This window comes from Thunnus albacares, chromosome 23, assembly GCF_914725855.1.
Source record: "Thunnus albacares chromosome 23, fThuAlb1.1, whole genome shotgun sequence".
Taxonomy (NCBI): Eukaryota; Metazoa; Chordata; class Actinopteri; order Scombriformes; family Scombridae; genus Thunnus; species Thunnus albacares.
In genome coordinates, this window is record NC_058128.1 from 4,494,625 (window position 1) to 4,522,500 (window position 27,876).

The window sequence follows — 27,876 nt, forward strand, 5'->3', positions numbered from 1 at the left end:
TTGACCTCTTAAAATGGAAAAAACTGGAGTATAAGAGCATTAAAACTATATTTTAATACAGAACCTGAGTATACGTGTGTGTGTGTGTGTGTGTGTGTGTGTGTATACATACTCTCTTCATAGCTGTCTTGGTGCTGGTGGAACGACTGTGTGTGTAAAACTCTGGACAGAACCAACGTGGCATTATCCCGAACCTGGAAGACAAGAAATCGTTGACATCAGTGACTTAGAGACAGCGTTTGATTCCCACAGACATGGAGGAGGACTTTGTGTCCGAGCAGGTTTCTCGATAAATCTTTTTCTTTAAATGTCAGTGGGGCGACTGAAGGACTGTTTTAGTGTCTGTTGGTTTTTCATGCGGCGTGGTGAGGACGAGTCTCATGTGGCTCGACATTTCGGGTTCGGGTTGTTTCAGCGCCGCAGAAAAGGTCTGAGCTCCACACACAGAGACGAGGATGATTAAAAACATCCAAACTGTGAAGCAGGACCGTAAACCTCCGTCTCCTGCTGCTCTCCAGTGACTGCTGACAAAGGCTGAAACGTGTTAAATAAAGTGATATATAGTCTTCTATACAGACAGTATAGGATCATATCAGATGACCCTTACGCACTTAAAGGGGACATATCATGCTCATTTATATACTGTTATAAAGTCGGATGTTAAACATGGTCAAAGCTCCAAAACTTAACATGAACGTATGTAAAGATGCTCCCTGCAAGTCAAAACTCAGGGCTTCAACCTGCTCTGCACGTTTGCAAGGTTACCTCTACTTCCTCCTCGTGATGACATCAGATTGTTCACACATGCCCACTAACGGCCGTTTGTTACGTAGTCTACGGTTGTTCCATATGTTGTTCACTCTCATATTTCAGACTTGATTCGGGTTCGATGTATTTGAGAAGTTTATATTTTGAGTAAAGAAAAAGGAGAAGAAGTGAAGTTATTGTTTGTTTACATAGCCTCCAGGGCCAGAGGAAGCTGACCAATCAGAACAGAGTGGGATCATCAGGAGGCGGGGCCTTAAAGAGACAGGAGCTAAAACGGCCTGTTTCAGACAGAGGCTGAACTGAGGGGCTGCATAAAGGAGCAGTATAAGATAAATAAGGAGTTTTATTTAACTGGAAATCATGCAAATATACTCCAGTAGAGCCCCAGAATATAAATATAGACCTGGAAATGTGCGTGATACGTCCTCTTTAAAAAAAAAACAAACATGCATTATACAAATTCAGCTTCTAATCTTTTCTTACTGACTGATCACTGACTTATTATCTTTGAATAAAACTTTATGGATACTCGTATTGGACAGTTATTCAGTCACTAAGTTAACCAGCGTATTACATATTTTTATTAAGGTCACATGACCACAGAAGTGCAAAGAAGCCGTTTCTTCCAACACTTTTATTACTACACAGCGTAGTTGTGTAAAAACTAAACTCTTATTAGAAATCTTAAGTATGAAAACTTGTTATGAAACAGATGTATATTTTTAATATGTTATATTTGTATATTGTATACGTTATTATACAGTTATATCAAACCACAGCTTACATGTGGAGTGGATATCGGTCTTTTATGAAAAAAGGCATCTTCTGCATCTGATGAAGGTGTCATTATTTTGGTTTTAATATCAGAAATCTGACCAGAGAAACGTCTCTACCCAACACTCAGCAAATAAACCTAAAATAATCTAATTAGTTTAGAGACTTTTCAAACACAGTGAAGATAAAATTCTCAGGAAAAGACTGAATTATTGCAACATGTTGGAACTTTTGGAATATCATCATTAAAAAAAACACACACACACACACACACCCACACACAACTGAACTTACATTGTAATGAGCCAAAGTGTTGAGTCTCTTCCAGCGTCCTTCTTTCTGGGAGGTCAGGTCGAGGTCGGACAGGATCTGACCGGTGGAGCCCGGACGCCACTCTGCAGACGAACGAGACAGGAATCATGAAAGAAAGACGACTATACCCTACTCTTCTTCTTTTTTATTAAAAACAAAACATTCAAGACATCTACTGTTCAGAACAACACATGTAAGATATTTTAAGTAACAGTAAATAAGTTAAATCACTGTAATATAAACATAAAACTGTACATAAATACAGTAACTCTGTGAGGTGACTATCAGGAGACGAGGACATAAAGTTTTAACTGTGAGCTAAACTGGTTTTCATCCTTATATCAGTTGTTTCATACTGTTATATAAAAGTGCATCATTTGGATTGTGAACTGGCTCTGAAACCAAGGCAACCACATCCTGCCCATTAACAACTGGACCTTCTGAAAAACAGATATGTGTGAAGAAATTTTCATATATGTGTCATATATAAAAATGCTCCTTTTTTCATATATATATATCATGTGTGAAATGTTCCTTATACAAGCAGCTGTCTTCTTCCTGGTTGACAGCGCTAAAGTAAACAATCTTATAGTGATGTTGCTGTGGCGTTTCACTGGTTCTACACCGGCACTTTGAACATCCATATCTCCTGGAGTTCCTGAATTGATGAGCTCAAGATTTCTATGACAACATGCTTATTAATACGATGAGGCGCCAAAGATTTCACCACGATTGTCAACTTTCGTCTCCAACAGTTCAGAATCACGCAGTGTACAGACGCCTTTACATCCTGTCATCTGTAATATCTATTTAAAGATTAACTAAGTAGAAGTACGAGACATTTGACTCAACCAGACGACCTTCTCATTTAACCTCCGTAGTTCCTCCTCTGACCTCTACAAGGCGACAAACTCTATATCACATTCACACAAGAAGAGGGTGCAAACTTTTTCCTGTCTGACATGATAAACCCTGTTCGAGTTTTTTAAATATATGTGTATGTTTAATGGTGTGTGTGTGTGTGTGTGTGTGTGTGTGTTTCTTACCCAGAGCGACACTCTCCACCTTCGGCCTTTGCGAGTACGGCAGATTCCTGTAGACTTGATCGATGATCTTCTCTTTTACCTGGAGAGACGAAAATGTTATTAATTTTACGTTTGCAAACCCGAAACCTAAAATTACACTTTACAACATCGCCAGTGTATCCAGTAACAGCTGATTATTTACTTGTTCTGACCTCCAGCTGTCTGATTTAAAACCAGTCTCATGGCAGAATTATAATTTGATCAACTTTATAAACTAAAGGTAAATCACTATCTGATGAAACTGACCGGTGCTTCAGAATGATACTTAAAAAGACTTAAATGGACTTAATTGGTGCAGCGATCTCTTCATATATAGATGACAACATGTATTAAAAGGTTACCTGAGACCCAAAATGAGAAAATGTTCTGAAACATTTGAAAGAAAACTGACTCACCTGAGAGATGGTGTCACAGTTCAACACTTTGACTGGAGTCACGTCGGGTCCTTCCCCGTGCACCAACACCTGCAGAGTCTGACGGGACAAACACACACTCGTCAGTCACACACTAATCTTGACAGCACAGATGTGACGGCGGGGGAAACATGACAGACAGGCAATGTTTTTGGCATCAAACGATTTTTAAATACTGAAAAAGAACAAAAAAACTAACAAAAATAGTCCAAATAAATCCTCTAAAGTCTTTATAAATGCACCTTGTTTAACCTCTACGCTGAAGTTGTGTGTATTTACTAACCAGTACAGAGTACTCAACGTCGTCTCCCAGCAGTCCCGTGTCGTTCAGTGTGTATTTGGCTTTCTTCATCTTGGCGTCCACCGGGCCCTTCTCCACCTGATGCTTCAAAGCTTTGAACAGTTTGTATAAAGGTTCTCCTGCTGTGTCCTACAACAAGGACATAAAAACATGGAGGTTATGCATGTGCTGATTTGAAATGAGCCTTTTATTAATATTGATTTTGACGCTGCACCAGTAAATGTTAAACCTGCAACAACTGATTTTTTGGCCCTTAGTCACATATATATCATCACCTTTAAAGTTGATATGTTTAACTTGTTAGCAAACAGTTGTTTATTTCCACATCCAGCAGTTACGGAGCAACATTATCATTCATTTAGAGTCGTGTTTCTGTCCACCTGGTGAATGTAAGTCCAATATTCACTCTCTTTTAGCTCTGTTTTTGGTCTCCACCAACTCCTGAGGGAAATATCTGGCTTTAGCTGCGAAATGCTCCACTATGTTCACCAGCTAATCTACAGCTAACTGTGCCACTTGTTGACATAATGACGTCATGTCACACACGTCAACGACAAGCATGGCTGGTCGGCTCCACGGTGGAAGAGTTAGTTCCAAAATAGGGAGTGACTTCAGTAGTTTAGAAGTGGTTTGGTGACAAAAGATCAGATGTACAACAAACCACGCTAATATGTAAGGAGTGCAAGAAGACTGTAACAACAAAATGGGGCAATACAATAAACTTATTTCACCACCTCAAGCAGAGGCACTTGGTCGAGTATGAGGAGAGCCAAAAATCCTGCGAGGAGTATTTTGTCTTACCGTCAAGAATATCATTATCGCAGAAATATTGTGATATTATTTAGGGCCATATCGCTCACCTGAGAGTGAACCAAAGCAGTAAAGTTGCAGCTAAACAATGAGCTGAAACTCACTATAAAGCTCTGTAAAGTTGATTTTTCTGCCACTAGTTCTGTTTTCAGTGGAGACTTTAGAACAGACTCAACAACATTTCAAAACCCTAAATCAATATTTGACAGCTGTGTTCCTCGTCTATCACTTTTTGGTGTGTTTTTATTGTATTTTGTGTGTCGTATTTCCATTTAATTCTTTGTTAATTGTCTTTATTTCCCACTTCAATGTGTTTTCCATGACGTGAAGAACTGCCTCTGTGTTTGAAAGGTGCTCTAGACATGAGAATGACTCAGCAAACATATTAGCTGCTGCTGTCAGTATCAACTGTCCAAAAAGCCCAAAACTCAACACAGAAACACCAGGTACACCGAGGTTTCAACAAGCGAGATGCAGAGCAAAGTTGTTTTTTTTGGTGTCAATTATAACCGAAGGATAGACGAAGACCAGCGCAGGAGAAGAAAGAGAGAGAAGAGTAAAAGCTAGGCGAGAGAAATAGATCGAAGAGAAAAGGAAATAAAAACAAAATCGAAGGACGGGGGGGGGGAACAACAGAATAATAACTGAAAGAATCGGTGTTACCCTGAGGAACTGATAGAGACAGATGGACATCCAATTACAGAGCATCCTCTCCACCACCGTCTCCGACCTAGATACACACACCAGACACAAGATAAACAACATGACTGTCTTGAGCTCAAGCACAGAAGCCTGTAGAGCCCATTATAAACTGATATTTAAAGTTTGTTTACTTGTAATCATGGAGTAATTACAGCCTGAATACATGCAATGTACATAAAATGTGTCATCATATGTATTAAAAACACGATTCTGTGTTCACATTCTAGGGCGGTTTTTCTCACCTCCTCAGCATGAGTTTGGGGTTTTTGTTCTGCACGTGTTCGTCCATCAGCTCCAGCAGCAGCGTCCTCGTGATGTCGGTGTAATACTCCAGTTTGCCGTGCAGCGCCACCGTCAGCAGGGAGGCGAAATAACCCCGAGCCCTGGCGTTGAAGTCCGGACGACTCTCCAACGTGTGGATGAACTAGACGCAGAAAATGTAAAAAAAAAATTAAAGGTGCAAGCAGCGTTGGTTGGGATATCGCACTCTGGCCTGTCGGGATCAGATTATTTTGCTTTTTAAAAATGAGGGACATTTATATAATTGTGGTGTGCTTTTATTTTGAAAGACAGAAAAATACTCATATATTTGAATGGAGAGTGTGAGCGAACCCACACCTTTTTGAACATTTACTGCTTCCACATAGTTTTAGATACAAACTTCATTTGAACTTTAAATGAGTCACGAGACTTTGACCTACAAATCTTGAATTTACATGTTTTTTCTATCTTTTATTGTTTTTGAGATATTAGAGTGTGAGTTTTAAAGTCTTTTCTTGCTCCTCCTGTGATTTTATAATGAGTGTGTATTGCGGAATGTTTCACAGCACTGAGGGAGTGACATCACCAGGAGCAGTTGGAGAGGAGGATTTTAGAGAACGCTTCTTGTGAAATATCCTCATAAATCCCATGACTTTGGCCAAATCTAACATTAAAAATCATATTTTAGTAGGAAATTTCGTGGCGAATCCATTGATACAGGTTTGAAAGTGGTCAGACTTATAGTTTAGACGTCAGAAGCCTCTGTTTGACACAAAGTTCATGCCTCCCCATTGCTTTACATTGTAAGCTGTGATGTGGCACTGCAACTTTCAGGGCTTATAAAATCCAAACCATTAAAGCTATTACAAAGTTTTTAACAGCTTTTTTTCAGCATAGTGTCATAAGTCATCTATTTAAGTTTGAAGCCAATACCATTAACGCCCTCGTAGGAGATAGCATTTGTTCGGGGCAAAGTCTTATTTTGAAAGGCTAATTGTGGACTTCCTGTTGGATTTAGGTCAGGGGTGTCAGTGATGACTACAATGATTTGTAGGTCTTGATGAGACAAATAAGTCGGTTTTAGTTTGATCTCTCTACGACATTCCTACGGGCCGTGGCGTCCCATTTTAGTTACATAGGTGGTGCTAGAGAGCACATTTTGGCACTTTAGGGGTTTAATTTTTACATTTTATCAAATTTTTCACCAGACCTGATGTGCATGCCAAATTTGGTGAGTTATTGAGCATGTTTAGGGGGTCAAATTAAGGGTTTAAGTGGCGTAATAAGAAAGAAAGAAACAAACAAACGAAAAACAATAGGGTCCTCGCCCTGAGCCTTTTGGGCTCAGTCCCTAAAAAAATAAAAATCTGCCTGTTACGTTTTGATATTTGTTGTGTCAGAGGGGTCACCAAAGTAATCTGGAATCATCCTCTGACGACCATGAATATCAGCAGCAAGTTTCATCGTCTCTAATAAACATGAAGAGAAAGACAGAGACAAAAAGTAGGAGAGAGAGAGAGATGGGGAAGAGAGAGTCTGGAGGAAAAAGAAGAGTCAAAAAAATCCTCCAGAAGCTCCAAACTCACATTGATGAGAAAGGTTTTACTGTTCAGCAGGTTGGAGAACTGGTTGAGCGCCTGAGCCACGATGGCCCTGCGAGCTTCTGGGATTTGGATTTTTCCTGTGATCATGGCGTTGTTGGCGCCGTCCTTGGAGGGCAGGAAGAAGTTACGGTCGGTGTAGGTTTTATAGTCCAGGAACGGGATGCGGGCTTCGCTCAGGTCGCTGGTGTGGTCCTCCATTTCAATCATCAGATCTGACAGACACAGAGAAACAGTCATATTTATTCAGTTTGCATGTTGTATACTGTGTGTTTTACTTCATTTACATGGATTTCTGTGTTTTCCTCAACCTGGAGTAGCTACACTTTGCATACATTTAAATCCCTTTAGATACAGGAGGATTTAACCACTTTGATTGAATATTCCCACTCTGGAAAGTCTCTGTCGAAACATCCGAGAGACACATGAAGAGCCGAGTCTGATCCCCGAGCTCAGTAACTGAGCTGTCGAACGCAGCTGAAAACGGTCCGCCGAGCTGCGCCAAGAAGACCTGAAGCAAAGTTTCTGATGTCTGAGTCAAAGCGCTGCCCGTTCAGCTGAGTCGCGCTGGCAGGAGTTCACAATACGGAGATAAAACTGTCAAAGTGGCGACATCCTTTAATCTGTGAATGCAACGTGTGTGACACACAATTCAGCTCCGCAGACACACACACACACACACGTTTGTGCTGCGTTTGCCACTCGGCTCGACCACTGGAGAGCTTCCTGTATGTTCATGTGGAAATTGTACAGAAAATGTTCTTTTTAAATGTGTTTTTTTGGGGGCATTTATGGCTTTATAAGACAGTGACAGTAGAGAGACATGTTTTACAGAGCATGCAATTCAATCTCTTGGATTTTAACACTAATACATTGAGCAGTTTGGCATATTTTAAGTTTAAAACATACTAATATTCATGTTTATATTTCCCAAACTAAAGGTACCAACATTTGGATTTTTTATTGGTAATGAACCTGCTTCAGTTATCATTGAATTTAATTGTTAAATCTTCACAGAACTCTTTGTTTTTGATGTTATATCACATTTCAGAACCCTTGAAAACACACTGACGGATCCTATTTGATGCCTTTAAAACATATGAGACAGATTCTGTTCTGATTCTGTATTTGTTGTTTTTTTTTTCTCTTATTTGCTAAACTCACAGCTCACAGCTGAGTTTCATCAACATCGACTGCGAGCTCAGAGGGAATGTGCATGGAGAGCTGCGAGTCTTGTTTGGATGCTGTAACAAGATCATTAAGTGTTACTTTTGAAGAATAAAGCTGCGATCTTTTATGGTTTTGTTTTTCATCTCCAGTAAAATCTAAAAATACCACATGACTGCTTCATCTGTATAACGTCTCTGCAGCTTTCAGGGGGTATTTGAGAGTGTTTTTGTGTTTGTACCAGTGAACTCTTTCTTGCAGCGATCTCGCACGCTTTCCTCCAGATTCTCCAGCTGATGTTTCACCTTCTCGTACTCTCGTTCCGCCTGCTGACTCTTCCTCCTGTCGGCACACACACACACCAATAAAGACACCCAGAAGGATATTTAAATATATATCAACATGTGCGTCTTCATAATTTCTTTGACGGGTTGATAATCTGTCGGACCTGTAGCAGTAGACGGACACGGCGATGAAGAGCAGCATCGGTACGATGACTGCAGGAATGATTATAGCCAGAGGAAGGTCTTCTTTCCTGGCGTAGTAGACTGATCCAACCGTCCACTCTCCATGACCAAACTTCACCTGGAGAGGAAAATAATACACAATGCAACAGTTTATTCAAGTTTCAGAAGGTTAAAATATAAACTGATGCTACTAGAATTGGATTTATGATTGAAAAACAATAAAAAAATAAACAAAAACATCTGAAAACAAGTCAAATTGAGATTTCTGGCATTTGAAAGCCGTTCAGCCTGACATATTTGGTTATAGTTGGAAACTAAAGCAGTAAAATTTTAATATAAACTCAGCAGGTTTAAACAACACCTGTCTGCAAAGTGTGAGTTTATAATGACGGACTTATGAAAGAGTCTATGCAGGTTGAAGAGATTCATTTATAAGCTGATAAAAACTATCAAATAAGCGAGTAATTTAAAATTGTACCAACATATTGTCAAACCTGCCAACACTGGGGAGTCTCCCGCTGTGCTCCCGATTGGTAATTTCATAGTGATACAAATCAAACGGGTGCTTCTGTGTGGGATATGTGCGTCGTGGTATCTTAACCAGTGGATGAGACACTTTACGCTCATTGAACAGGAGGTTTGATAAATTGGCTCCTGTACTTTGAAGCCTAAATGTTGGCTGGTATTTATTATATTTCTCAAGTAAAGGGTGAAAAATGATGCCTATTGTAATAATCCTGTTTGGTATTAATCATCTAAAAGTGGCTTGAAGGTCGAACCTTATGTGACCACCTGGAAGTTTAGTGAATAAAACATTATAATTCGGTTGCATTTATCACTCTGTGTGTGTGTGTGTGTGTGTGTGTGTGTGTGTGTGTGTGTGTGTGTGTGTTTACCACTAGCTCCAGCAGGTCCTTGGTCGTGTCTCTGCGTTGGCGTTTGGACCGAGCACTGGGCTGTGACGAAGGAGCCTCCAGGATCAACTTATCATCCTGTACAGAGTCGACAGACAGACGGAGGGGAAACGTCAACCGGCTGAACTGAAGACATGTTGTTCAGTAGAACTTCATTAGCGATAATATATGACTGATGAGCTTTCTGAACTCAATTTTTTTTGTAGCAGTGACAAAATAACTGTCACTACTAACGAACCCAGCTGGGGTATAAAACTATTCACTTTGATTCAAACACATGGCAGACAAGAAAAAGCTCTTTACTGACGTTGAAGCTTGGTGACCAGCTGCTGGATATTTGTATAAAGTAATCAGGCTGAGAATTATATTACGGTTTAGAGCAATTTTCTCCTTTATTCACTGGCGTGTCTTGTTCCCTAATGGAAGTATCAGAAAGTATCATCCGGCTCTGTTGTGATCAGTTCAGTCTGAGAGTTTATTGACTCTCAGTCATGCAGATTACAATCCAATGACTGTATATTGTCTATATGTTGTTTGGTCAGCTTTGTGATACCTTGTTAGACCAAAACATTAGGGGCTGACAGTGCACTGTGCAGATCTTGGGTCTGATTTTATATAGATTTATACAGCAATATAGATGTAATTATCATTTTTATAGGAATATGTGTATTTTCCAATAATATACACAGTATTACAGTGTAGTAAATGTGTGCAAAGTCACATATAATCTATTTAATTAACAATTCCCTTTTGTTCTTTCTTCTAACAAGAACTTTAGTGGCTCATTTTGTTAGTCCTGCTCAGAATAATTAATTTGGACAACAGAGATTTGTAGAATGATGAGAAAATGTTTAGAAATTTAGCATTTCTATAACATTGTTGGACTCACGATGGAAAGAAAAAGGAACACAATCGATGCAGCAGAACCAGAGATATCGTCTTTCTTTATTCCACGCATTCTTTTTCCTACATTACCCACAATTCAACTCGACTCGACCGAGATTCGGGTGTGTTATGCTAGTAGCTGCTAACGTATCCTGGAGCTGCTAGCCTCCAGCAGAGATGAGGAGCGGGCTACAGAGGTGACTCAAGTGACATCACTTAATGCAAATTCTCAGATTTCTTCTGGAGACACAAAAGAATTTATACATATTTTTACACCTTGGAAACACACTTTGATATGTAAAACCAGTTCCCCCGGAGTTCCCCTTTAAGATCAAATCACCATGATATGAATCTGCTGAGAGTTGATAAATGCTCGACGTAAACCTCCTTCAACACCAGGAGTGCTCGTCGCCGTGGTGACTCCTCATCTACAAAATAATCTACAGAGAGGAGCTGTGAGAGGAATAGGAATTACAGTTGACATTTTGAAGTGCATTTGTATTAGGAGAAAGTGAAGCTGGTGGATTCTCAGCACCTGATTATTTAAAGACACACTTGATGTGCAATCAGATGCGGAGTGAACCTGATGAAGCAACATGTGAAAGGTGTGGTTCGCTCCTTTTTGATTTTTAATGTAATCTGTCAACAAGCAGTGTCAATCCTAGCATCCTGGTGTGTGCTGGAATACTGATTTTTTGGTTTACTGCGGTTTACTCCGCAGCAGCTGACATCCATGAGAGAGGCACCGCTGTGCACAGGATACCTTCAGTTTTTTAGATTTTTGCTTCTGAGGATCACTGAGAAAGCCCCCCCCCCCCAATAAAACAGCTTTTTGTGCCAGAGGGCAAACCTTACACCAACCGCTGCCCATTACTGCCTTTACTCCGACTTGTAACAAGACAGACGCTTTCATGACGATGCAGCCGTGCAAATCATTGCAAATTAAGTGGAGTCAGACGTCAGAATGATGGCGCTTTAAGTTCTTACTTCAGAAGAAAATAAGGAGATGAAGGCAGTGTTTTAAATATAAATTTGAAAATACTGAATCAAAGCTTAAGATGAAAAAGAAGTTGATTTTTATCACATGAGATCTTTGTGGCAGATCAAAGGTTAAGTGTGTCTTTAACCTGCAGGTTTTACATATAAATGAAAGTCCGTTACGTTCGAGCCAAACGAGTTCACACAATGCTGATTAAGCCTTTCATCACCTGTATTTCTGGATGAAAACATACCGCACATGTGCACCAGGTTGGGCAGCTGACTTCCAGTTAGCCCTCTGCTAACTTGAACGTGGATAAAATAACTTAATCGTGCATCTCTTCTAGACTTTCTGAATGTTATCCGACCGAACGGATTAAATTCTGTCATTTCCCGAGGGTTTCGTGACGCCCAAAACAATTTATCCACCGTTTTAAAGCCACAGCAGGAGTCGGCTACGACGGAGCACATGACACAAGCACGTGTGAACAGTGTTTTTGTAATTACTCTCACTGCCAGAAGGGGGAGACAAAAGTCTTGCACTCCAGCTTGATGATGAAGGATGAAGTGTGAATCTCTTACAAAGGTATTATAAACTTCTGGAACTTCTGTAAATATGTATGTATGGATTAAAGACAAAGATGGTTTTCATTGTCAGTTTGTACCTGAAGTATGTTCACATGACAGGAGGCGTCTCCAACAAACGCCTGGGCCTCCTTGGCCGTCATCGCCTTGGAAAAACCTCGACCCTGAAGCAAGAAGAAGAAGAAGAAGAAGAAGAGAGTGAACTCGACAGCTTCAGATGAAGAGCGACTGTGTATGAAGTGTGAATTTTTTAACCGTCCATCCTCACAGTCACGATGATGATGCTGGTCTCGGTGATGACGTTCTTGGCGAGTTTGTTGAAGGTGGGGTTTGGGTGGTATTCGAAGCTCTTCAGGTCTTCCTTCACGTTGTCTAGGTGGACCGCTGTCCTGAGCGACTGACTGTCGCAGCAGTTTACTATCGGGGAATAAAACTGGAGGACTGTGTCGTTCTTACTCAGAGCCTCCTGGACGAACTGAGAAAGACAAAGAAAGTAGAAAAAGAGTAAATATAACCTCAGAAAAGCTCCCAGATATGTGTTTATTTTCACTCTGCAAGGAACAAAACTCATTATATTACATTATAACCACTTTAGTCATATTAGAACTTCAAATAAAATAGTTGTTGCTTGCAGTAGTTAAATATGCTTCTACACAAGTACAGGTGTATCTAATATTGTGGCCACTGAGTGTATATTTCTTTTTTTATAAATGCTTAAAGGACAGAATTTTTCAAATCTCCTTAAAACAACAGTCAGGTGTCCATATGAACACTGTAAGAGGTTTTCCTCGCTGTAATCATTCCTCCTGGTCATACTGGTTATTAAAAGATCCTTCAAATGTGCTTTCAGTGTAAGTGATGGAGGCCAAAAGTTGATGTGGAGTTTATATGAGTCTTCAGCAGTCTGAGTTAGTCATATCAAGTGGATATCTGACACATTTACAGTCTTTTAAGCATTAAATTCCCTCTTTGTGTTTCCCTGTTGAGCTGCAGGTGGAAGTATAGTAACAAAAAGAGGAACTTTGGCACTAAAAAGACTGTAACGTTGAAAGATATTTACTTGATTTGACTCATTTGGACGACTGAAGCTTCATATTAGCTTCAGATAAACTTTTAAATACATTTTTGCACAGAAGGAGGACTGTGGATTTTGTCTCCCATCACTTACATTGTAAGTGCATCATGAAGGGATCTTCTAATGGTCAGTATGAACAGGAGGAATGATTACAACAAGAAAAACATGTTTCACTGTTCATTTGGGCTCCTGACTGTTGTTTTAAGACCCGTCTTTTAAGTGACAGGATGAGCTGGAAGCACACTGATAACATCCGGTCTCATGCAAGAAGCACTCGTACGAACAGATTTACTCTTAAGAGGCACGTACTGTATGAATGATTTACACAATTTTCCTGTCGTACGAGTCATGAACAGATTTCTTCACAAGGGGAGAAACTCCTGTTGGACTCAGAACTATAAAGCCTTAATCTGAATTTATTTGGAGTTTAAATATGATACACAAATAACCTTGAAGCTCCGCGCTGTTTTCTTTTTACTCTTCGGGAATATTTTTGTGAATGAAACTCGCCCACAAACGGAGCTGAACAGATGTTTTATGGGCGTCGATTTTGCTACTGATCAAATCTCATCAGGCTGAAACGAGCTATATGAGTTTGTGCAATTAAGAAAGTTTGTTAAAACCAACTGGGAACATTTGTACAAGCAAACCTCACAGAGTTAAGTCAGAGATTTAAGAGAATAAAATATCTTGTATTGTTTCTTTTTTCTTTTTCGCTTTATTTCTACACCTTCTTCTTCTACACCTTGCACATTCTGTATGTAAATGAGCTGCATCGCTTTCTTAAAATTACAACACTGCTGTTTTATCTAAAACTTAAAGTCATAAAAAAAAGATTTGCCTTCACTGTAAGAGGCCTTAACTTTGAATGGATACCAGCCAGAGATGAAAAGTACACAAACAAAGGTGTCCACATACTTTCGGCCATTAAATGCCTCAATCAGTATGCAGAAAATGAATCATTTCAGACTTGAAGTCGAGTGATTAAGGTTTTTTTTATTCAGGTGCAGATTTAACTTCAGATTTTCTCCCTTCCTCTTTTTTTCCTCTTTCTTTTCCTTCCTCTCTCTTCTCTTCCTCTCTGCCTCCCCCGCTGAGTCTCTTCCCTCGTTCTTCCCGCCTCAGACGGCAGCTTTTTGATGAAGCGGCGATAAAACGGCCTCACCTCCTCTCCCCTGCGGTGAATCTTAACAGACTCTGTCGCTCAAAGCTTTTCAGTGGTGAAACAGAAACACTTTCTCTCTTTCTTTTTGTTTCAGGTTTTTTGGACTCAGAGAGAACAAACGTGAGTCGAAGCTGCAGACTGAAACACATCTGGACGATATTGTGCTTTGATTTAAGTGTCGTCCACCTCTCATATGACATCATTATACTGATGGCACATTTATTGTAGAATTGATCGGTGTTACTCTACAGGAAACTCTCGACCTGAAGTGACTCTAAAGAGAACAAAATTAGGGAAATGCTGAATGTTTGACCATATTTAACAATTATTTATTCATTTTATAGCACAGAAATGTTCTTTTTTTAGTTTGTTTCTTGCTTCTGTTACATGATCGTTTTATATTTTAACTATAAAGTAAAAATTCAACATTAACGTCACAGTAAAAAGAGTTTAACTGATGCAAATTTCATAATTTAATTTAATTTATAATTACGATTTCTGAGGATACGTTTTATTTTCCATTACTGATGGCTGATTTGATTTTTCTAGTTTTACCAGAGTTTTGAATTTAATCCATTTATTTGGCTGTAATCAGTTTATTTGCTACAAAATCAAAAGCATTTACACTGTTGTTAATATGTAGTTAAGATGTTTTTATCGCCTTGCACACAACATTTTAACTGTTGTAGATAATTCAGTGCATATTATCTTTAATGAAATGCTTTTTCCTGATAAATGCAACTCATTATTGAGAATATTTTTTATAAAAGTGTCACTAACCCGATGATAAAACGGTGACAAAGGATGGACGGAAAGAAAGAGGAGGGAAGAAAACCTGAGCTGAGCAGTGAGAAGGAGAAATAGATTTGTAGGAGCGATAAATAAACCACAGAAGAAGAGGAAAAAACAAACTTTCTGTAAGTCGGGGAACAAGAGTGTGTGTCTGTGTGTGAGAGAGGAGAGGAAGTACAAGAAACCAAGAAACTTCATCAATCTGCCGCCACACAAACACAAACACACACAAACACACACACACACACACACACACACACACACACACACACACACACACACACACACACACACAAAATAGTAGCAACAGTTTGTGTGGAGATCCAGACGACGTACCTCTACAGGTGCGGTGTTTTGGGAAAACTCGTCAGCGGAGGGCAGGACTTTCATCGTGGCTCTCTGGATCAGATCAAACCCGCTTCCTATCACCACAATCCTCCGACCACCACTACACACACACACACACACACACACACACACACACACACACACACACACACACACACACACACACACGCACACACAGAGTAATAATAATTAATATGAGTACATTTACTAAGCTTTAAAGTACTTCTACATTTTGGGGAGGCTTTTATTTTTTCTCCACTTTTATCTGATGGCCCGAGTTAATTGTGTAATTTTCTGCCGCTACGGATCTCTCAATCAAAACAATAACAAAAGACGGAGTTTGATGATGTCGTGGAGTAGCGTGGGATCATGGGAGTTGTTGTCTTCATTGTTAAACAACCACCACTGCTGTACAGACGGTGCTCTGCAGCTTCTCCCCGAGTTAGGATTCCTTCAGTGTTCATCGTTCAGGAGGTTGTCTCCACTTCTCAAAAACAAACGGAACCGGTGATTAAAACCGGTAAAAACATTGAATAACGCAGTTTCACGTTAAAAATCAGTGTCTCTCTCTCTTTATTCGGAAGACAGAGGATGTCTGGAGGAGCTGTTAGCCTAGCTGCAGCTAACGTTAGCTCAGCTTGTTTTTACCGGGAGCCGAATTATCCACAGAGGTCTCCTCTTCTCCAAAAACAAACATACACAGGGATTAAAACCGTAAAAATACTGAATAAAGCTGTTTCAAATAAAAAATCTCCGACGATGCTCAGCGAGCACCAGACTTCCAGGAGGGGCTGCTAGCCAAGCTGCGGCTAACGTTAGCTCAGCTTGTTTCTCTGATAACTTAAACTCCAGACGTCTCATGACAAAAATCCTTCATATGGTTAAAATATACAGTTAAAAATGACAAAAATCTAAAAAATTAAACGGACCGTTACTTTTATGAAAATTACAGATTCCTCTTGGTTTGAAACTTGTTGGAAACATTTGGGATAATGTAAGTAGGTCTAGTCGTTTTTTTAGACATTTTAATGTGGAAAAGTTGCATATTAGACCTTTAAAAGTTTAAAACTCCCAATGTAGAAGACAGATGGAAACGTCTCGGCTTCAAAGGGACTTTTTATTTTCATCAAAGCATATATCTATCGCTATATCTGATCAAAATGATGCCAACGTGATTATTTACAGAAGTATCTCCGTCTAACGTGCCAAAAAAAATATAAAGAAATAACAACATACTCACCATACGAAGCTGGTCTTGGGATAATAATCTGTGATCTTGGGGTTTTCACAGTACTGGAAAGCACCTTGGATGTCTTTGGTGGTGTTTTTACCGTATTTCACCGTCACTGTCAGAGAGTCAGGAGAGGGCCCGCGGTTCTTTCCCGTCTCACAGGTGATCTTGTCGCCGAACGACAGGCTGAACACAAAAGAGACGGTTAACGTTTCACTGTCAAAGACAACAAAAAGCAGATACTTATACGTGACACCGTGAGCTTGGTATCGTTCTTACACTTCACAAGGAATGGTCCCCACGGTGACGGCCACGTCGCCTTTAGTCGCCGTGTCCAGGTCTTCTCCCGTGATGGTGATGACGGTTCCTCCGGCTGCGGGGCCTCTCGCTGGGTCCACGCTCTTTGGTTTGGGGTCCTGGACAGAGAAGATAATAAAATAGACATTATACAGACACCCTGTGGTGTTTTTGCCCATTTTCAATTTATTTTATTTATAGACTTATGGCACAATTACTACATGTACAACCCAGGCACGTCATACATTGATTTTCTCCAGGACAGACAAGGCTGTTCAGTACTACATATGCTCTAGGAGACTAGAAATGTTTTGTAATTTTTTTGTCTTTCTGTCTAGAAGTTTTTTATCAGGCACAAACATCCATACATTAATAGATAGAGGACGTTGTTGGGGTTCTAGGGATATAAATACCATGTTGATGGGACATTTTGAGAGTTATTAATGTCAAAAAATGTACTGATAGTGCCAAAGGAACAAAATATAGAAACCTCGTTTTTGCTCTGTTTCAACCTGCAAGGCATCAATACGTTCTGTGACATCATTCTCATTCATTTCAAGTTGTGATGTCACATTTTTGGAAAGATTACACACTGTGTTTGCTTCTCAACGCTTCTTGTTTACACACAAGCATGTATGTAGCTGTAAAGAAAGACCGACCGGGTTACTTTTAATGGAGAAAAAGTCAGAAATTTGATGCTTCATGTTATAAGGAGAGTCTTTTTTTTGTATATGGTTTCAAAGCGGATTAACTGATGCTTTATCTTAACAGATTGATGAGAAACTGATATCTTTATTTAGAGTAGGTTCTACAGATTTATTAAGTGTGTGGATGTTGTTGTTTTAGTTTGATAGAGTTATAATTAAAGGGTTAAAGTCTCTCTGAAGTTAAACAAGCAGGCAAACACAGAGAGGAGTCCATTGATGCTTATTTATAGGGCTGTATTAGTCAATTAATTGATTTGTCGATGGACAGAAAATTAATCTGCAACTATTCTGACAATCAATTAATTGCTTTTGTCATTCTTGAAGCCCCAAATTTGCTGGTTTCAACTTGTCAAATGTGACGATTTTATGGTTTTCTCTCTTCTGTGATGAGAAACTGAATGTTGTTTTTTTGTTTTTTTGACTGTTGGTCGGACAAAACAAGACATTTGAAGACGTCCACTTAGACTGTGGGAATTTATAACCATTTTAAGACATTTTATGGACCAAATTAATCGATTAATTGAAAAAAATAAACTGCAAATTAATCTATAATGACAAAAATCGTTAGTTGCAGCCCTACTTGTTTACTCCACTTAAATTTTGTTTTAGAACAAGGAAAAGAAGATATTAGATTTCATGTTTTTGTGATGATTTTATGCTCGTTTGCGCTCTGTAGAAGACAAGTTTAGAATAGATCTTATCCTAAAAATATATTAAAAGAAGCCTGTAATACTCATATATAAGTCTTCTGTCAAAGTGACACTTACTGACTTTTATTTTCTCTTGTTTACATTATTAATACATCGAATTACATCTTTTTGTTGTTTTGGCATCAAAATAATCACATTTTAACAACAAAAAAAGCTCAGACAGACAAAAACAAAGAGAAAACTAAAAACGAGAAGTAAACAAACTTTAAACGAGTGGAGTTTATTATGTTCTAACCGCCGTCCTGCAGGTACGAACGCTTTAATCACATCAAAACATATTTCAAAATTTTACCAAAAGCTGATTCAACCCTGTGGTATTTAGACAGTGAGCTATATAACTAAAAAACAGTGTCACTGCAGAACGCCACCATGGGGGAGTTTTATCAGCTCAGAGTGCTTGAGGAATATTGATAAAGGAGACGGGTACACCAGTGAAACACACCAGCTGGTTGGTTTCCTGTTTGTACTGGAAGGTTTTGTACTGTTCTGACAGCATGACAAATAAAACAAGAGGGGATATTAATTCTCAGCTACACGGGAGGATAAAAGCAGCTTCGAATTTTAAGTCAATCTGTCCGGAGTATTAAGACACAGCGGTCGAGCGCAGTGTGTGAAAGATGCTTGTGCGTGTTCGGCAGCGAAGGGAGAAAGGTGTAAATGTGATGCTGAAGTGAAGAAGTGTTTTCTAAAGTGTGTGGTGTACAGCTGCTGGGTTGTATTGTGTTACTTATGTAAGCATTTGGTTTGTTGGTGTTTCAGAATTGTTCTCGCTGTTCTGGAAAAGCGAGCCGCAAAACACAAGAATAAATATCCCCGAAGAGAGACAAACTCGTAACAACTCCACCCGGTTGGAAGTTATACACAAAGGAAACAATAGAACAGGAGACAGCAGAAATATATTTGGTCTGTGAGTCAAAAAAAAAATACACACAGGCAGGTCTAGACTCTGGTATGAAGAAAACTCAAAACTAGAGATTTACTAGCATGAAGACCTTTCACTGTCTAGGCTCAACTTTCTTTAGCTGCACTAATCAATATCATTACCTCAACACTTTCTCTAGAAACCTGTGAGTTTTGGTGTCTTTCAGCTCTTTGTTTTGTGTTTTTATAGCCTCAGTCTCATCGCTCTCAGTTAAAAAGCTCAGATAAACCCAGTGTACACGACCTGCTCAGCACCAAACGCCAAACTAGCCGGTGAACATGGTGGAATGTATGCAAGACATGAAAGCTAAAAGGATTGTGAATATTGGACTTATTGGATGAATGTTGCTCAGCTAGTGCTAATGCTAATGCTACCATGTTCACTATATAAACTTCATTGGGTGATTTTATGTTGATGTGTTTTAGCTAATGTTTTAGCTAGCTAGGTGGCCAAAAAAAACCCCCAAAAAACCAGTTATGCCAACTGAAGCTGTAATGTGTCAGGCTCAAATATACTTTAAGCCTCGCTAGTTTTCTGACCTGCAGTAGACCTAAAGCAGGAGAGCAGTGAGAGAAAGGGCAGACAAGCAAACAAACTATAAAAAGAAGTGGTTGGATAGGAGTGGAGACGGGGGAGAGGAAAAAAAAAAAACCAAAACAACTATGTCCTGACTCATCCTGGTTTCACCCTGGAGCCTGACCAGAGATCCCCCACAACAACACTGCAGCTTTCTGTTTTTACTTTTTCCTTTTCCCTCTCTTTTCTTTTCTCCCTTCTGCTCTCTCTTCCCTCCTTTTGTTGTTTTCTTTGGGTTACTGTTTGGCTCTCTTTACTTCTCCTTGTTCGTACTGTCCTGTGTCATATGTGTTTTCATGTTAATCACATACTTGCGCTAAAAAAGCCTAGCTAGTTTTACTTGAGCTCAACACAAGTGTTAGTTTAACATAGATTGTATGTACTGAATATCTTGAAATTTATCATGTGACATTTAGCGAGTCAGTATTCTCGTGTTAGCATGCTAACATGCTTAGAATGTCTACACACAGGCTTTTAATACCTAAAAATTAGCATGTTAGCTTTTTACATTAGCATGCTACCTACAGCTTAGACTGACTGAAACGTTTACCTGTTGATGGGGAACATATCAAACTCTCTGACATCAATTTGGGAAAATTTAACTACATTTAAGATGTACAATGTGTGATTTTTGTTTATTGTCAACAACAGTGTCCCTTTAAATTACCTTAAAACGATAAGAGAGGCAGGGAAATATAATCAACAGATGTGTTTTTTTGTCCTTTAGACTCATCGGTTGTTTCAAATTCAAAGTTTAAAACCCTGAGCTGAGATGATGGAGTTTACAGACAGAGAAGCACTGCTGCTAAAGTCATTTTGGTCTCAGCAGTTTGCTTTAATTAGATGTTTGTCAGCTCAATAGAAACAAAAGAAGAAATATGAAAGTTGAACAACAACATCTGAGCCTTGTTAGAGACAGAAAACAGAACAGCAGGTGAAACTTATTTATTATGATCATGTTTCTCTATTTGCGGTACGTGGGGGAGAACCGCAGGAAGTTTTTATGCGGCGGCGAATTTGTATGCAAGCGATACTTTTATGATTTGCCTCCATCGCTGCTTCTTCAGGGAGCCCGATTTCTCTGCACCGCTCTGCACAGGAGGGGCCGTACGCTTTCGCTTTGTTTGAAACCTTTAATGTTTCTGGGATTTGATCTCCGGGGTTTGAAGTAGTTGTGTCACACAATGTTCTGTATTGCCTCAGAAACTTTGATGAAGTGTGTACACGGTGTCTGCAGGTTTCAGGACGACAGATTAAAGAGTTTTTTTAGAACCTTTTAAATGCTTCTTGCAGTTGAGTGAAAATCACTTTAAGTACAAAAAAACAAAGCAACAAAGCTACTGTGATTCCCATGGAGAAGAGGTAGTAAATGTTATCAAACTACTATATAAATGGGACACTGGAACACCTGGAAATTAAATGTTAAGAGAGGTGAATTCAGTGTTTAATAAAGCAGATAACATACATATTGTACTTATAATCCTGTGCTGTATTTTTTAATGTAACAGCATTAATTTGGTGATTTGCAGGTAAAGTTTCCAGATGTTTATGCTCCATATAAACTTTGTTTCAACCGCGTTTAAATGTCTTTATTTCCTGGTACAAGTATAGCAAGTAAATGCTGTTGATTATATACGGTTACACACTTACACCTACACAATATCACACTTATATGTTAATATATACACAGTCATATATCACACCGTGTCCTAACAGCGAGCGAGCGTTCGACTATCATTGCATAACACTGAATCTGTTAAATATGCACTTCTGTTACATCACATAAACAAACCAAATCAGCTGCACACTCGAGATCAGACTGACTGGAGACGTCACCACTCGAGTAAAACATAAGCAAGTACTTGATATCTTCCTGCGTTTGTACTTTTTAAACAGAAAACACTAGATGTTTCTTTACTGGGAATGACATATAATATAAATCTCCCTCCAGCCAGCTGCTACCTTATTTACGTTTTTGTCGTGAAATGACTGTAGAGATAACTCCTCATTTCAACTAAATGAGTCAGCCGCGCCTCGTCCGTGACACCGCATCCTACAGCGCTTTCAACACGAGTGACAGGAAGTCGATAGAAACAGGGTGGCCGACAAAAGTTCAGCTGTCAGTGCGTCCGTTTATGAGTGAGAGAATATAAGGAAGGAAGCATCTACAGAGCAGCGTTTGGGTTCAAACTTACCCGATAGGTGAACATGACCTGAGATTTTCCTTTTCTCCCTCCCTCTACTTCTATTTCCACCGCTCCCTTGTTTGTTGGTTCAAACGGGAGGTCAGACGGCGGCGTTCGCCTCGCCGGGCCGATCTCACAGACCACGCTGTGGACAGAAAGAGAGAGAGATTAAATAATCCCAGTGACTTCCAGTAATGTTAGGAGCTGCACACAAGTTCAAATCAACTTCTACTTTGTCCTTTTTTGGCTTGAAAATATACTTGTCTTGAAACATAAAATGCTCATATGCATTGCCACTGTCCTAAATCATCAAAGATTTGGAGCTTTGTTTTCAAAGTCAGTTATTTTTGGACAGTCGATACAACCAGATGCTCTAAACGGAGCCAGATTACAACCTTCAGGGCCATTCAGTGAGTCATCTTTATATATAATCATATAATTTTATGACAGTTTTAGAATATTTTATCATTTTTAATTCAAATTCATTCAACTCATGGCTGCCATGACCACATTTTATGAGCCAAAATGTATTTAAATTCTTTTTTTTCCCCCCTTTTCCCTCCACTGCTCCTAACTGTCATATTATTAGGCTAACTCAAATTACTGACCTCTGTTTTTATATAACGTATTTCCTAAAATAAAGGCCTTTATTGACCTCAACTGCAGACATTACCGGGAGTTTATTAGAGAGAGGCTTTATTTCTAATTCCTTCGGTTTGATAAGTATATTTGCTCATATTTTAGTACGAAGCCTCCTTGTTTTCTGATCTGCTTCCGTTTGCTCTGTTAAATGTTTGTTATTGCATTACTGGTAATTATGGTAATCCACTTACTCCGACATGTGAGACAATAATTCTAGAGCTTGAGTTCCACCTGGAACGTTTTAACAGTGCACCACTTCGCCGTGGGGCGAAGTGGTGCACTGTGGATGTACGCTCGCTGGTTTAGCCAAGCTACCCTGGTTACCCATGCTCATGCTGCTGTCATTATAATTAAAATGAGAGCCGTTATTCTCATATTTAAACAATGTCGTGTCTCCTCCGTCCTCCTCCCCTCTCTGTGACGGTTGGCTGGAGAGATACGGATGTACTCATAGATTTGGAATTATATAACAGGCACAAGGAGTTTATCCACGCTTGTTTTTTCCCCCATCCTGTTTTCGGGGCCGGTCTTTATTTGTTCGTGTCGACCACGCCTCCAGCCATTATCAGAGACCCGGCTTTTAACTGACTACCATCTTTTATTTGAGGAAATATGGTATTTTGCGGCTCGGCGGGTCGTTTGCTCACAACTCTGTGTGGTCATCGGAGCACAGTTTTGGCGTTTTTGAAATACCGTCATTCCAGAAGCAAACAATCTGGGTTTATAGCTGATACTTATTAATCAAAACATCTCGATATATGCTGTGGATCTTTACTTAACTGAAATTCTGCAGGTAGATAATCGTATCCTGGTTTGATACGGACAATTAGCTGACAGATGTTTGATGGGGCTCTTGTTATGGAATTTTCCATCTTTAGAGGTTACAAATTGGGTTACATTGGGTCAAGCTTGGCTTTGAGGTCACACTGCAATTCTTAATCAGAGATTAAGATATCATCTCCTTGAGACTTCAGCTGTCTGTGATGTTTTGGGGGAAGGCAGAAACCTCTCTGATAGAGGGTATATCAGCATTGCCATGGTTACCAAGGTCGGAGGAGGCTTCCCTAAACAACACAGATGGAGGTGGATGACACAGTCAGACGCTCAAACCAAAACTGCTGTAATTACATGCAACGTGACTTAAATGGCCCCTTGTTTAGAAACTAGGGAACCAATCAGACTAATTTTTCATATTGTAGACTGATAAAGACCAGGACTCGGACCCTCAGAACAGAAAGAGACAGCATGGGAGCAAAACACTCTGGTGTTTACTGTTTTTGGTTCTCCACTTGGCCGAGTGCTTTCAATAAACATTTTCAAGATCAAAAGTCTCATGTGCGCCTTTCTCCACTGCTGACCGTCGCTAAAAATATCCACAACAGCTCTGACCGGCTGTGTTTACATGTGAGGAAGAGGCTCTAATCTTACGCAATTATTCAGGTAATCTGGTTTTGAGTCGTGACTCATCTTTTAAAAGGACATTGTGGTTTTGAAACGTGTGAAAATTTTAATGAGTAAAACCAAAAATCGCTGATGACAAGCTGCACTACTTACGCTTCACCCTCTCTCCACCTGTATTAGACGGAGAGGCCGGTGTTAAGTCGAAGAGGAGGAGGTGATATTCAGTTCATCTCTTTTAATTAATTAATGGCAGCCGACGGTTAAAGGTTGGTGTAAAGACCTTCACCTGAGTAAGACCTTAACGTGTACAGACAACAGTTCGGAGTCCTGTCAGCATGTTAATGTAGCCGCTGTGAGATTACCTCGTAGAGACGGAGTATCTGTCCTCTTGGTGAACGCAGTCCACTCCGGCCACGGTGATCTTCTTGATGTCTTCCTTCTTAATTCCCATGTTGGAGCCTTTAATGGTCACTGAGATCCGACCGTTCAGAGGGCCGTAGTGAGGGATGATCTGCAGAAGGAGGACGAAAAGACATGCAGCTTTGTTTGATATTACAGTTAACAGTTCAAATAGGGGAAGTGTTTGTATGCTTTTACTGCATAAAAGCTGTATTTTTCAAGACGGTTGCACACATCTCCCGCGGTTTGCCTCAATTTAGTTTCGGCTTGCTGTGACCACAGTACAAACAAAAGTGATTTGTTTGTATTTGATGCATTTAATGCTTTTTGTCTTCTTGCCAGTTAAAAAGCTCTCCACAAAAAGCTCAAATGTTGATGCGGAAATAACTAAAAAAAAAAAAAAAAAAAAAAAACTCTTAATCAGCTGCTGCCCAAAGGAAATCGAGACGGGGGTCTGAAACAAATGACTGATGTTCCGGAGAAAATAGGAAACATATTGAAGTAGCGCAGCAGAGGACGAACTGTGAATACAATATGAGGGAGAAAAATGAGTTTGGGAACAATTCACTAGAGGAAAAAAAAAAAAGGGACTGATTGGGTGAAATTATATGTTTTTAAAAAGCTGTATGGATTTTTTAAATGTAGACTTTGATATGAAGAAGATAAACAGTTAAAATGATTGTTGAGAGTAAACTCCTGAATCCTATCTGGGATACAAAAAGCTAATAGAGCTGATTTTAAAACAATCCCGGGAGTGAAAGAAAGAGACGGAGGGATTTTATTTACCTTTTTTTTTTATATCCCTGGTGTACAACAGACACACAAACCAAAGGTGTGTTTATTCACACTGAGTTTATACATACTGTAAATGTATGCATAATCATTTTATAGTGTGTACACAGACATATTTCTCATGAGTTTAAATGGCTTCAGAAGCTATTTAAACTCAAGATTTCCCAGGTGGCAGACAGTGAAAAGGGACATAAATTGCATTTTTGTTTGTAACGGCAGCATATTGCTTCCATCATAGCAAAAAACATCTGCTCAGTTTCTTGTTATAGTCAGAACCTTTTCCATGTTATAACCAGTCATTTCCACTTTTTATAGCCGATGTTGGCGACAATATCAAAGTCTCTTTAGTTACTGAATGGATCTTTTTCTTGTGTTAACAACTATCTAACAACTACCTAACATCATGTTATAATGTCTTAATGAGATACGCTGATTTTGTGAAATAAGGAGAAAGTTTTGTGATATAATAAGATTAATTATAGGTTATTATTACAAGAAAAGGTTCTTGTATAAACAGAATAGTTTGGTATCTAGTGATAATGAGAAAATAACTCAGAACATAAAAAATATCTGGTTATAACAAAATTTCTCATTTTAACAAGAAACTGAACAAACATTTTTGTCAGCATTATGTTGCCGTAGTTTGTCTTGATATAACTACGAGTAAAAATTACTGATAGATCAATAATTCATTCTGTTAAATTCATTCTGTATATATTTTCTTTTTATGAGAAGGAATAATTCAACATTTCTAGAAATATGTCTATTTGCTTTCTTGCTTAGCTGGTTAGATTAGTCGGTTAGCTACGCCGGTTAGCTTAGCTTAGATTTGAAAAATGTAATGTTTGGCTCTAAGGCCACAGTATCTTTAGAATTAAAAGAGTTTATCTCTATGTGAGCGTGAATGTGCTGTAGTCTACAGTATTTTGTGTTTGGTTTCCCAAAATGTAAAGGATTCATCCTCTGGGGAGCATTAATGTTTTTAGTTTATGTCACAGCGATCCTCCTTTCAAACACAGATTTATCTTTTGTACAAATGGACATTTTTGATGTGAGAAGAAAAGTCAGGAGGCCACAAAAAACCAAGAAGATTCATCATCTGGAGATCATGAATATCCACAAAAATTGTAATGTTAATCGAGACAGTAGTTTTAAAACGAGTACTCCCGTGATTTAATATTGCACTTAAATAAATTTGGGAGGCTGATGAAACACAGTTTTAAAAAAAGAAAGTTCAAATTAAATGCAGCAGAAGCCAAGACGTCCAGACTTTTAGTCAAGTCTAGTTCAGGTCAAGATCCAAAAACACTGAAATCCTACATTTCCCATAATGCAACTCAATGGTGTATCTTCATTACACCCTCCCTGCCTGGTAAACACATCTTTCTATTAAAAAAAACTGCCAAGGGGTCACCAAAAACGTCCACCAACATGTAGTGGTGGTTATTTTAAAAATGTGTTATTTATGTTCTGTTTTGCCATTTTTATTTTGTATTTGTTTTTAGTTTTAATAAGAATATCTTATAATTATTGTGCGTTTTTCTTTGTATTTGTAAAGTACTGTGGTTTTGAAACCTGCTACAGAGATTAAGTTTACTTACTTGCTGTGCATTGTGGTGGGTTATTGTACTCTGGGTTATATTATTTATTTGTATGCTGGGTTTTATGTCATGTTTTATGTTTTCTGTGACTGTGGCGCATTTCAGAGGGTGCAGTCAGCAGAGTGACAGTTCTTCTCCGGTTACTCCTTCGAAAATCACTGGATACGGTTTGTTGTTGTGCTCTTTTACTGCAGAAGATACATTTCAGATGAACTGTTATGATTTATGTCAAAAGGTTGTCTGGTCTTCTGTGAAATGAGATGGTGAAATGCAATATACTGGAGACCGCTCCCCCTCCACCCGTATCACAGCACATTTCTGCCGTCTTTTAAATCCGACAGTGACACAAACAGATCACAGCACTGAGCTTCAAACGCTGCCACTTACAAATGGAAAATACTGCAATGTCATTTCTTGACTCCAAGCCTCTTACACGTGATGTCATTCTTTCTGTGGAGTTTTTAATAACGTTTACCTTTGTGTTGTTGATTGTTGTTTGACACTGTCATTTCTTTATGGCTGATAACTGCTCCCAGGTATAAAAATGAGACTTTATTTGTGTAAACCAGTGCTGATACTCCGTTAGCTAACCGAGAGGCACTATTTGCTGCGGAAAACTTAAACAGTACCTAAAACATTGAACATTGTACTGCTATGACATTGTTGGACTCACAATGGACAGTTTTCTGATGTCAGCTTGTTGCGCGTGCCGAAAAACAGCCGTTCATTCATTGCAGCATTTGTCGCTAAGGTTGTTGCTAAGGTTGTTGCTAAGGTTTTTTTCCATGTGTTGTTTACGTCCACTCTCATATTTCGGACCTGATTTGGTCTTGAACATGCACAGATGTATTTGAGAAGTTGACATTTCTAGTAAAGAAGGTGAAAAAATAAGTGAAATCCTGCTACTATTGTTTGTTTACGTAGCCTCTGGAGCCGGAGGAGGAAGCTTGCTGAAGCTGACCAATCAGAACAGAGTTGGGCTCATTGGGAGGCGGGCCTTAAAGAGACA

General features: G+C 39.2%; 1 protein-coding gene across 3 annotated transcripts in view; it reads right to left on the reverse strand.

The window, feature by feature from the left end:
* Nucleotides 1-27,876, reverse strand: part of LOC122975494 (plexin-B2-like) — a 212,901-nt gene that overhangs the window by 15,411 nt on the left and 169,614 nt on the right. For all 3 annotated transcript variants that reach the window (XM_044343944.1, XM_044343945.1, XM_044343946.1), the window contains 18 exons: nt 24,438-24,586; nt 22,042-22,177; nt 16,914-17,050; nt 16,644-16,820; nt 15,392-15,503; nt 12,292-12,498; nt 12,104-12,187; nt 9,558-9,653; nt 8,643-8,779; nt 8,436-8,536; nt 7,013-7,242; nt 5,408-5,589; nt 5,127-5,193; nt 3,636-3,782; nt 3,335-3,412; nt 2,901-2,979; nt 1,837-1,937; nt 113-194 (listed from right to left, as the gene is read on the reverse strand). In XM_044343944.1, coding sequence (XP_044199879.1) covers nt 113-194; nt 1,837-1,937; nt 2,901-2,979; nt 3,335-3,412; nt 3,636-3,782; nt 5,127-5,193; nt 5,408-5,589; nt 7,013-7,242; nt 8,436-8,536; nt 8,643-8,779; nt 9,558-9,653; nt 12,104-12,187; nt 12,292-12,498; nt 15,392-15,503; nt 16,644-16,820; nt 16,914-17,050; nt 22,042-22,177; nt 24,438-24,586 — 2,302 coding nt within the window. The remainder of the gene's footprint in view (nt 1-112; nt 195-1,836; nt 1,938-2,900; nt 2,980-3,334; nt 3,413-3,635; nt 3,783-5,126; nt 5,194-5,407; nt 5,590-7,012; nt 7,243-8,435; nt 8,537-8,642; nt 8,780-9,557; nt 9,654-12,103; nt 12,188-12,291; nt 12,499-15,391; nt 15,504-16,643; nt 16,821-16,913; nt 17,051-22,041; nt 22,178-24,437; nt 24,587-27,876) is intronic.